We start from the raw sequence: 12828 nt of genomic DNA on the forward strand, positions 1-12828 counted from the left end.
GGAGGATGGGAGGAGAGGTTAGGATCAGTCAGGTCTGCAAAAAGAGGGGGTAGAATTCCATTTTTGAGTAGTGGCTTCTTAGAGCTATCACTAAACAATTTTAGATCTAATTATATTTAAAGAGTTTTGCACAGGTGCACTTTGATGTAATTACATTAAAATTAATAAGTGTGTTGCTCCTTGGTTTCAGGTCTTTTTTTTTTTTCCTGCTAGAGAATGCAAGCCCAAATGAAATTTCTAAGAGATTCATTTTCTGCAACTCAGAAGAGACTTTAAAGATTAGTGTACTAATCTATAGCCTGTGATAGTTTTTAGTTTGGTTTTGATGCAACTTTTCAATTTTCTGTCACTGAAAGATGTTTAGACTGTGTTCAGTATTCTTGTTTACCAGTAAATTCAGTATTATCCACTTCCTTTCCAAGGTGTGGTCAATGTGCATGTATGGATCTGTCAAAGGTGTTTTATTGAGTAAATATTTTTCTGATATTTTCAGGTAATATCCAAGGAGCAACAATAGTGGATGCCCTAGATACACTTTTTATTATGAAAATGAAAGACGAATTTGAAGAGGCAAAAGCATGGGTTGACGAAAATCTAAATTTTAATATGGTAAGTTAAAAAAAGCTGCCAATTCAGTTAACATAAATAAATTCTCTTGTGAGGCAGATTATTGTACTGTACCCTAGCAGAAACAAATAATGCAGTTTTAAGTAGTATCATACTATATTCTTAACTTGCCCTCCCTTACTACACAAATCCATGCCTTTGTTTTTTGGCAAACTAAGAGTAAGGAAAAAGAAATTAGTATTAAGATCTACATGTGCCAAGTATTCTTGTTCAAGTCTCACAACAACCCTGTGAGATGGGTATTATTTTCACACCTTTACAGATTAGAAATTGGACCCTCAGAGGCTTATCTATACCACACAGCTAGTTGTGTGTCAGGGCTGTGAGCCTAACACAGGTCTTTGTGACTCCAGTGCTCATGCTTTTGCACTGCACCATGGTGCGTTATTGTGACTTTGTTAGATGAACATTTGTTAAATGGAGCCCAGGGTGTCATGGTGAGCTGCAGTTCAATGAAAGACCACAAAAGAAATTGAAATAGAGTTTATTCCTTAACAGGTCCTGAGAAGGTACATGACTCACCCGCAGGGGCCACACAGGGAGATCAAGGCAGCGTACAGACACACAGAAAGACAGGACCTGGGGCACGTGCCATTATTAGGGTGGGTGAAGTGCTTTGGGATTCCAAAGCTAAGGCCAAATTGGTCAATTCAAACCAATTGGTAAGCTCCACAGTGGTCTTTTCTAAGGGGTGCACCAGGGGAAGGCCCTGGGAGGTCGGGGAGACATAATCACAGAGGGAGTCATATCAGGAACTGACACTTGCTTGGGACTCTGGGGCTGTTAATCGAGGGCACGCTCTTGCATGAGGGGCTAGTGTCCATTTAAGGCCCCTGCAAGACACTTGGCAAAACAAAATGGCTGCCGAGTCAGTGATACCATGAAATAGCTCATCTCAGCACTCCACATGCATCCAGGACAGCTGCATCCACCTTCCCATAAATAAGCCTTTAACCTTTGTTGATTGTAGACCCTTTTACCAGTTTAAACTTTTTTTTTTTTTCTTTTGGCCACATCATGTGCATGAGGGATCTTAGTTCCCTGACCAGGGATTGAACCCATGGCCCCTGCAGTGGAAGCTCAGAGTCCTAACCACTGGATTGCCAGAGAATTCCCAGTATAACCTTTTGTCAATTTATATATGAAATATTTTTTTAAGTTTCATATATGTACTATCATTTTTAACAAACCTCAATACCCACTGTACACCAAGGAAAAGGTTCATAGTTAAGGACAGTGGACCCTTCTAATACTACTCCTTGAGAATTAAGGAGGGCTGCATCTTGTCAGAGCTAATCTGATTCCACAGTCATTGCTTTACCTTGTAATGAGGTTGACGGAGAGCTTGTTTTAAGAGCAGGAAAAGTTGATCCTGGTGTTTTTGAGTCATTCACTTATGTTTGCCTTATTGGTGTTTTTTTAAGTTCAGTTATACATACACACACGCACATATACACGTGTGTGTGTGTGTGTGTGTATTCTTTTTCAGATTCTTTTCCATTATAGGTTATTACAAAATACTAAATATAGTTCCCTGTGCTATGCATTAGGTCCTTGTTGTTTATCTATTTTATATATAGTAGTATGTATCTGTTAATCCCAAACTCCCAGTTTATCCCTCCCCCTTTCCCCTTTGGTAACCATAAGTTTGTTTTCTATGTCTGTGAGTCTGTTTCTGTTTCATAAATAAGTTCATTTGTATCATTTTTTTAGATTCCACATATAAATGGTATCATGATATTTGTCTTTCTCTGCCTCACTTATTTCACTTTTGGTATCATTTTTAATCTGAGATTACTTTGCAAAAATTCTTGTAAGCCTCTTGTCTATCTGGTAAGCATTTGATAATATCTGTAAATCTCCATAACCAGTCACAAGTAACATGCTGTATGTTGAGAATGGACAAAGAAAGGGTGTTTCCCTGCTGACCCCTCTGCTTTGTGGAGCTCCTGTTCTCCCACAGACCAAGTGAGAATACCAATATAGTTCAGAGTGTAAAGGTAGGATAAAGCTGAGTCTTTTTCCTACCTCTTTGGATTAAAAATGTATATAAATTAAAAGTTTTAATATTTTGTTCCTACTCCTCTAATTAATTGCCATATGTACCCCATTTTTGAGATCACTGACTTAAAGTACAAGCAGATGAGTCTATGTTTAATCTGCCTTATAATTGAATTTAGAATATAAAGGAGACAGTATTCCAATACAAAGGGACCTTGGAGATTGATGTGTTCAGTCTTTTTATTTTAAATATGAGAAAACAGACCCAAGGAGCGAGGGATTTTGTAAGGTTCTACAGCTCTTTGGTTGAGTGTGACGTCTGGTAGCTCGGATATTACCAATAGAACTGAGTGTGAAAAATTAAGACAGTGAACAAAAAATTAGATTTCCTTCTGAGGGTTTATTGTTTCTTAATAATACTTTTTTCCTGCCTTGTTATTTTTGAGTAAATTCAGCTACCTACCAGTAAATAATAATGAGCTTGTCTTCAGCTTATATATGGAGGAGAGAATGGAGAATGTGTTTCCTCCACCGTCCCTCACCTCCAGAAAGGTAGGAGAATAAGAACTAGATTCTTCCAGAGTCTAATGATGGAAGATGGGAAAGTAGACTTTAGTGACATGAGACCCGAATAGTGTTCAGGTCCCTTGTCTGGCATATATAGCATTACTGCCCCAAACCTCCCCCAAATACTGCAGCAGTTCTTTGCTTTCATGCCCAGTGGTAGTCTGAGAAACTCTGGAATCATTTATTTAAAAGGACTAAGCAAAAAGGCCTCTCAAGGTAATAGACAAGGTAACAGAAGGCAGTTGGCTGGCCTCAGACCATGACTGGGTGACATGAATGTATTCCATGGACTGTGGGGACCTATTAGGAAGCAGAGGGAAACTAATAGAGGATATCAGAGTATTTATTTATTTATTTTTATAAATTTATTTTTTTATTTTTGGCTGCATTGGGTCTTTGTTGCTGCACGCGGTCTCTAGTTGGGGCGAGCGGGGCTACTCTTTGTTGCGGTGTGCGGGCTTCTCATTGCGGTGGCTTCTCTTGTTGCAGAGCACGGGCTCTAGGCACACGGGCTTCAGTAGTTGTGGCACTTGGGCTCAGTCGTGGTGGCTCGCGGGCTCTAGAGCACAGGCTCAGTAGTTGTGGCGCATGGGCTTAGTTGCTCTGCGGCATGTGGGATCTTCCCGGACCAGGGCTCAAACCTGTGTCCCCTGCATTGGCAGACAGATTCTTAACCACTGCGCCACCAGAGAGGCCCAGAGTATTTAGAAGAGAAGAAGAGCAAATTCTTTGGCTTCCTTACTTGTAAGATAAAGGGATTAGACTGTAGGTTGAGTGATGGCTAAGATACTGAGCTTTGTTTCTTTAAAATTGTATTTTTGTATTTTTATAAGATTTTATTCAATGAGTTGAAAGATTTTTATGTAAAAATATCATTTTAAGACTGTTATTGATAGTCTTGGGCTATACCCTTTAAAATATACTTTAAAAATATACTTTTAAAAGGCATAGTCACAGGTCTCGAATTTCTGTTTATTTTACTATTCCTAATTTGAAAGGTCTTGAAACATATTTGTTGCAGTTCTTTCTTTGGGTATTGCCATATTTTCCTTTGAAAATATAAAAGTTTATCAATAATATCCAAATGATAATACTTCCCATATCAAAATTAATAACAAACATAAATTCAGGACAGCTATCTTGATTTACTCTCCTAATCTTTTTTTTTTTTTTTTTTTTTTTTGGCCACGTTGGGTCTTCGCTGCTACTCGCAGGCTTTCTCTAGTTGCGGCAAGCGGGCTCAGTAGTTGTGGCTCTTAGTTGCAGTGCGCATGCTTCTCATTGCGGTGGCTTCTCTTGTTTTGGAGCACAGGCTCTAGGTGCACGGGCTTCAGCAGTTGTGGCACACGGGCTCAGTAGTTGGATCTCTCAGGCTCTAGAGCACAGGCTCAGTAGCTGTGGCACATGGGCTTAGTTGCTCCGTGGCATGTGGGATCTTCCTGGACCAGGGATCAAACCCGTGTCCCCTGCACAGGCAGGCAGATTCTTAACCACTGTGCAACTGGGGAAGTCCCATCTCCTACTCATTTTAAAGTGCTTCAACTTACAATTTTCTAGTTGGTGTTATTATGTCCCATTAGAGAATTTGTCTTATATTCACTCGTTCTACCCACAGATTCAAGTGGTTATGTCAACAATTACACCGTTTTTTTTTTCCTGAAAAATAACAGAGGTATTGGTGGCAACAATGGCTTTATTTTTTAGTTTAAAGATCCAGATTGGTCTCTTATCCAACCGGAATGCCATCCTATTTTTCAGTAAAATAAGCTGTAGGGTTCTCTATCTGAAGGTTGTAAATGGACCTCAAAAAGCAACTTTGGATCTTCTTGAATGCCTGAATGAATTCTTGACTTAGGTCCAGAGCTCCATGCCATGGAGCATGAAAGAAGTGACATTTGCCTTAGTATTGCTCTTGTAAAAGCTCTGTTTTAGAGCAGCATTATATCCTAATGGTGCAGATAACTGAGTTAATTATCCTGTCGGATGGAGTTATTTAATATTTTCTATCCGAATGCTAATTAGTGTCTGCCAAGGGTGATGATTTGGGTTTTGGCTATAAGGATACTGATCTGTTCCCTCTGACCATAATTAGTGATATATAGATTGGACTGCTACTTGAGGGTCCTTCTGGACCTTCGTGGTAAAACCAGTCTACTGACAGAGAGAAGATGTTGATTTTGCCTATCTTTGTGGCCCAAAGAATTTGCACTTTGTTCATATACAGAGATTTATCATGTTACTTAAATATGAAATTAAAAGCTGCTCAGACATATGTTATACTAAGCTATAAAGTTTAATGTTGCTATTTAATCTGTTAAAAGGAGTTGTAATCCTCAGAATGTTAATACAACACATACTTTAAAGTACAATTTATAAATGAATGTGTATGCTAAGCCTAAACATAGGCAAGGCTTATAGGCAATAACCTGTCTTTAAGCAATGAGTTTGTAAAGTCTCATGTTTCCACTGGTTCTCAGTAAGGTAAAGCATAGTTACCGTATGTTAGTAGCGGAGCAATTGTTATTAAACAGTTATTGCAATAAAATATCTAGGAATAAACCTACCTAAGGAGACAAAAGACCTGTATGCAGAAAATTATAAGACACTGATGAAAGAAATTAAAGATGATACAAACAGATGGAGAGATATACCATGTTCTTGGATTGGAAGAATCAACATTGTGAAAATGACTCTACTTCCCAAAGCAATCTATAGATTCAATGCAATCCCTATCAAACTACCACTGGCATTTTTCACAGAACTAGAACAAAAAATTTCACAATTTGTATGGAAACACAAAAGACCCCGAATAGCCAAAGCAATCTTGAGAACAAAAAATGGAGCTGGAGGAATCAGGCTGCCTGACTTCAGACTATACTACAAAGCTACAGTAATCAAGACAGTATGGTACTGGCACAAAAACAGAAAGATAGATCAATGGAATAGGATAGAAAGCCCAGAGATAAACCCATGCACATATGGACACCTTATCTTTGATAAAGGTGGCAGGAACGTACAGTGGAGAAAGGACAGCCTCTTCAATAAGTGGTGCTGGGAAAACTGGACAGGTACATGTAAAAGTATGAGATTAGATCACTCCCTAACACCATACACAAAAATAAGCTCAAAATGGATTAAAGACCTAAATGTAAGGCCAGAAACTATCAAACTCTTAGAGGAAAACATAGGCAGAACACTCTATGACATAAATCACAGCAAGATCCTTCTTGACCCATCTCCTAGAGTAATGGAGATAAAAACAAAAATAAACAAATGGGACCTAATGAAACTTCAAAGCTTTTGCACAGCAAAGGAAACCATAAACAAGACCAAAAGACAGCCCTCAGAATGGGAGAAAATATTTGCAAATGAATCAACTGACAAAGGATTAATCTCTAAAATTTACAGGCAGCTCATGCAGCTCAATAACAAAAAAATAAACAACCCAATCCAAAAATGGGCAGAAGACCTAAATAGACATTTCTCCAAAGAAGATATACAGACTGCCAACAAACACATGAAAGAATGCTCAACATCATTAATCATTAGAGAAATGCAAATCAAAACTACAATGAGATATCATCTCACACCAGTCAGAATGGCCATCATCAAAAAATCTAGAAACAATAAATGCTGGAGAGGGTGTGGAGAAAAGGGAACACTCTTGCACTGCTGGTGGGAATGTGAATTGGTTCAGCCACTATGGAGAACAGTATGGAGGTTCCTTAAAAAACTACAAATAGAACTACCATATGACCCAGCAATCCCACTACTAGGTATATACCCTGAGGAAACCAGAATTCAGAAAGAGTCATGTACCAAAATGTTCATTGCAGCTCTATTTACAATAGCCCGGAGATGGAAACAACCTAAGTGCCCGTCGTCGGATGAATGGATAAAGAAGATGTGGCACATATATACAATGGAATATTACTCAGCCATAAAAAGAAACGAAATTGAGCTATTTGTAATGAGGTGGATAGATCTAGAGTCTGTCATACAGAGTGAAGTAAGTCAGAAAGAGAAGGACAAATACCATATGCTGACACATATATATGGAATTTAAGAAAAAAAAATGTTTTGAAGAACCTAGGGGTAAAACAGGAATAAAGACAGAGACCTACTGGAGAACAGACTTGAGGATATGGGGAGGGGGAAGGGTGAGGTGTGTTAGGGCGAGAGAGAGACATGGACATATATATACTAACAAACGTAAGGTAGATAGCCAGTGGGAAGCAGCCGCATGGCACAGGGAAACCGGCTCGGTTCTTTGTGGCTGTCTGGAGGGGTGGGATAGGGAGGGTGGGAGGGAGGGAGACAAAGAGGGAAGAGATATGGGAACATATGTATATGTATAACTGATTCACTCTGTTATAAAGCAGAAACTAACACACCATTGTAAAGCAATTATACCCCAATAAAGATGTTAAAAAAAAAAAACAGTTATTGCATTGGTTTGTAGTGGGACAGTTGTTATTAATGCTTGCTTGTTCCTCGCTTATAGTTCATTGAGTAGAAAGTTGACAGGATGTTTGGAGGAATAGCTAGCAAAGAAGTATTCTCTGATCTTAGGACTCAGAGAAATACTCTTTAAAAAAACCAACTCTAATAATTGGGACCAAACACTGAGAAGAGGATTAAGATATTTCTGAAAATGAAAGTTCTTTTCCAAGAAGTCTTTTTCAATTTAATGCAATCAATCAGACCTGCCCTGCTGTATGGAATCATAAGTTAAGAATTAAGGAGAGGGCTTCCCTGGTGGCACAGTGGTTGAGAGTCTGTCTGCCGATGCAGGGGGCACGGGTTCGTGCCCTGGTCCGGGAGGATGCCACATGCCGCAGAGCGGCTGGGCCCGTGAGCCATGGCCGCTGAGCCTGCGCGTCCGGAGCCTGTGCTCCGCAACGGGAGAGGCCACGACAGTGAGAGGCCCGCGTACAGCAAAAAAAAAAAAAGAATTAAGGAGAATTCCTTAAACTTGATGCAGGTTTGATTCTAAATAATTATCATAAGGCCTGAAGGTGCAAAGAAACAATATATCTATTCTTCAAGGAAAGTCTGCGCCTTTGTAGTTCTGCAGTCAAAAACTGTGGCTGAATCTGTTCTCCCACCTAAATTTGTTATGAAAATGGTCAAGCCCATTATTTCACTTACTAAAATCTACTAAAATCTATCATTTTATAGATAATTTTGGTAAATAAGTTGCTTATAAAAAATACAACCTAATAAATTTCTCTGAGTTTTTTAAAATACTATCTTGTAAGAGGTTGATCTTTTAGGCACTCAGGTTGAAACAGGGATTTTGAAGTGTTCACTTTCCCTCTTGTGTGGATATGGTTAGATTCTTCATGCCTGTGAGCTGCTGATCTGTTTATTTGAAGGACACCTTTTCCAGTAGAAAGATGGAAGATAACGTGAAGGGTGGGGGGAGGGAGCCATACAAAATGGTTTACTGAATTAAACTTTTTTCCATTTTAGCAAGTTTTATCACTTTATCTCATAATTTAGTAAGCCAGAGGACAGCAATACTAAGGAAAGGTATAAACTTAAGGTGGAAATTATCAGTCTAAGACACCTAAGGCAATATAGGAGATAAGTAGTGAAGCCTAGTTTTTCCATGACTTCACCTCTTGATTTTAGATGTAAATTTAATTATACCATATATTTTATTAAATTTATGTATGATTCTGGTTAAGTGTGTTCTTTGATTCAAAGACTGTTGGTAGAGGAAACTCAAAGTGAAAGAGCAGTTTCACCAGTCCACATGGTTTTGTGGGTAGGCCTTAAGCCAAAAATATCCACCTTCCACTTGCTCATCAATTGTGAAATTAATTAGCAGGTGCATGCAGTTTAAACAAAGACTGGATCTGCTTCTCAAACTGGTGCTCACATACAGCTAGGTACTAGAAGCCATGGACTACGTGGGGCATATTCCTGGAATGTGACGTTACTTAAAGATTTAAGGGATTTAATCTCATTTAAAACAAACACAGATTGAAGGAGACTACAAACTCTACATTGTTAAGATAAATCCAAAAGATTTTAGTGTTGCAGGCTGTTTGGGGCTTCCCTCCTTTACAAACTGTTCTCTGCCTGCCCTAACCCCTCTCCTGTCATTAGGGTAAGTCACTGGAAAAGTTTTAGAACATCTTAAAAAATGCTGCATGAATATTAATAGGATGCATATCTTCATTTAGATTTAATAAGTTTATTTTAATGGAAATCAGAGTCAGAAGTTTATAAAATTGGCCTCAAACCCTCAGATTGTAGAAGTTCACTTTTGAAAACCCAGATATTATATAAATTATATCAAGCCCAAAAGGAAGCTTTGTCAGGATACTGTATTTCAAAAGAGGATTTGAGGGGCTTCCCTGGTGGCGCAGTGCTTGAGAGTCCGCCTGCCGATGCAGGAGACGCGGGTTCGTGCCCCGTTTCGGGAGGATCCCGCGTGCCGCGGAGCGGCTGGGCCCGTGAGCCGTGGCCGCTGAGCCTGCGCGTCCGGAGCCTGTGCTCCGCAAATGGGAGAGGCCACAACAGTGAGAGGCCCGCATAACGCAAGAAAAAAAAAAAAAAAAAAAAAAAAAAAAAAAGAGGATTTGAAACATGACTCCTATGAGAGTCAGAGAAGGTATATCAGTTTGCATTCTAGTATTTAGAAGATTATGATTCTGGAGTTTCTGATTTTCCAAGAACCCCTGAGGAAGCTAGGCCTTATTGGTTTACTTAAGCTGAGCTTTTGTGCAGTGGTGATGGCACTTATTTTATTGAGTACTTTACCTGTGGCAGGCATTGTGCATGGTGCTTTACATTCGTGGACTTGTAGCGCCTTGTACGAAATGCACTGTCCCTTTTTACAAATGAGAAGACCAAGGCTCAGAGAGAATATGTGACTTGCTTGGGATCTTGCACTCAGTGGGCTCCTGAACCAACCTTCAGTCCCAGGTCTTTCTGACTCTAAGGTAGTGTTTTGATAGTCTGCTGCCCGCAGTCTAGCCAGCCAATTTATGTTTTTATCTTCTTAGTGTTTTTCATCAAAGGATCTGTAAAGAGTGACCTAAAGTGTATAAATTTCAGTCTGCTGACCTAAAACATAATATAACCCAAAATGTTAAGAGCTCTCAAATTAAGGTTTCTAAATAATTTAGATTTAACTTTGAAAAAAAAAAAGTAGAAAATATTATATGCTGGGAATTCAAATGTAGTTTTGGTTTTCAAAAGAAGGTAGATATGATGACTATTGAATACAACTAATGGTGATGTGACTTCCTGAGCGAGATCTTTAAAGACAAGAACACAAGTAACTGGGAACCTGTATGGATTCACTAACAAGCCAGATTTGCTTCTTGGATAGGCTCACCAAACTGTTAGATCCGAGAAATTCAAAAGACAGAGCACTGACCTTGAGCGTGGCACTTTGCAAAACCATCTCTCAATATCTTACAGACAGTGGAAGATAAATAGAATTTAGGTTCTAGAATACATTGCTGGATTGATAACTGGTTGTACCCAGTAGGTGACTGATGTCTTGCTGAAGATGTATTTATGATGGTGTTTGACATGGCTCAGTCTTCTACCATGCAGTAATTTTCATCAGATGTTTATATAAAAGTCCTGATTATCCAAAATTTTCATAGGAGGAAAAGAGAATGAATGTATATCAAATGAAGCCAAAGCTAGAATAAGAATATAAAATCATCTTAACAGACTTCAGTAGGCAGAAATGTGGAGGACTATTCTTTAGGTTTAAAAACTGAAAAACACAAGTACAAATTGAGAATGATAGGATTTGAGGGTTTTATTTATTAGATTTTATTATTAGACATTGTTACCTTTAGACATAAGAAGTATAGCTGTGTGAGCCAAAACAAATTAACGATTCTCTTTCTCTTTCCTTATCAGTAATTTTGTGGAATATTAAAGCTTTTACCAATATTTATGTAATACTCATTCAGAGTCATACACATCACAGATAAATTGTTCCCATGTAAAGTACTTTAATCAAATTGTATTAGGTGCATATTACAAATTATGAAATACAATTGAACGAACTCACCAGAGTCTTATATTATGATGCTTTTGCCTAACTCTGGCCTAGTATGTGTCTCTCCCAAGTAACATTCATGACCTTCCTTTTGCAAGAAATTTTTTGAAAAATTTTTTTAACTTAAGCAATTACTTAGCTTTAATTTGTTAGATCCTTATACCTTTTTAGAGAGAGCATGTGGAAATTAAAGAAAATATACCTCTTTTTTTTCTTCTGGAATTGTTTTCACCCACTAAAATGTAGACTCCATGAATTTGAGGACCTTATGAGTCTTCGTTGCCATGTCCCTAGAACCTAGGACAGTGCCTGACACATAGTAGTTGCTTAATAAATGTTTGTTAAAGGAAATAATCTCTCAGATGATTGTGACTAAGCTCATCTGCTGGATATGTGACTCCATATATTAGTTTGCTGTTAGCCCCTGTGATTTCAGCGAATTGTCTGATATCAGGCAAAAGTGAACAATTACTGGGTAGGCCTAACGAACATGAAAAGAAGCTAACAAAAGCTTGAAGCTGAAACCATACACAAGCCCTTGTGTCCCTATCCTCTGAAGCAAAAGGCTTTTTCTTTAGTCTTCTAGGCCTCCCCTGAGTCTCAAAAGGCTGGCTGAAGAGTTAATGATCAGGAAATATGAAGATGTAGAAACAAAGAATAGCTGTTGGGCCAGGAAACTGGTAACAAGTTAGACTATAAATCCGCCACATCGCAGAATCACCGAGTTCCCAGTCCCCTGAAAGATATACATAAAGGCCTGGCACACATTCCTGTGTTCTTTTTACAGGAAGCAGGCCCACACCAGATGAAAACTGCTGACCACAAGCACATAGACCCTAGACCATTTGAAACCAGAAGGTTGATGACGCTTGAAATTTCACCTTGATGCCAACCAATCCGAGAATGGTGCACGAGCTGATCACACACCCTGCAGACCCTCCCTCACACTGCCTTTAAAACTCCTCCCCTGAAAGCCATCGAGAGTTCCGGTCTTTTGAGCACGCGCTGCTCATTCTTTTTGCTTAGTGCCCTACAGTAAACGTTGTGCTCTCCTTTACCACACACAACATGGTGTCAGTAGGTTGGCTTTAGTGTTTGTGGGCAAGCGGACCCAAGTTTGGTTCGGTAACAAAGTGTACCTACCATCTATTGTAGGTTAGCTGTGCTAAATTATCTAGTAATAGAATGTAGGACAGATCCATGTAGTAGTCAAATATTGTAAAATAATAAAAGTATTGGCAATAATTACTAATTATATGCCACAATTATATGACCATTAATAAAGATACTTGATGCATTATCATGTGAAGTGATATAGGAGTCAGGATAACAGCTCTAGACCAGGAATCAGAGTAGTCAAGTTTAAATCCTGATTCAACCACTTATTTTATTTTATTTTTTTGGCGGTATGCGGGCCCCTCACTGTTGTGGCCTCTCCCGTTGCGGAGCACAGGCTCCGGACGCGCAGACTCAGCGGCCATGGCTCACGGGCCCAGCCGCTCCGCGGCATGTGGGATCTTCCCAGACCGGGGCAGGAACCCGCGTCCCCTGCATCGGCAGGCGGACTCTCAACCACTGCGCCACCAGGGAAGCCC

At 39.2% G+C, this 12828-nt stretch overlaps 1 protein-coding gene across 1 annotated transcript in view; it reads left to right on the forward strand.

Annotated features, from left to right (window-relative positions):
- MAN1A1 (mannosidase alpha class 1A member 1) overlaps positions 1-12828 on the forward strand; it is a 174081-nt gene that overhangs the window by 52677 nt on the left and 108576 nt on the right. Inside the window, exon 3 of the mRNA XM_007454935.1 lies at positions 494-609. Coding sequence (XP_007454997.1) covers positions 494-609 — 116 coding nt within the window. The remainder of the gene's footprint in view (positions 1-493; positions 610-12828) is intronic.

Source organism: Lipotes vexillifer, unplaced genomic scaffold (assembly GCF_000442215.2).
Source record: "Lipotes vexillifer unplaced genomic scaffold, Lipotes_vexillifer_v1.1 scaffold58, whole genome shotgun sequence".
Lineage (NCBI taxonomy): Eukaryota > Metazoa > Chordata > Mammalia > Artiodactyla > Lipotidae > Lipotes > Lipotes vexillifer.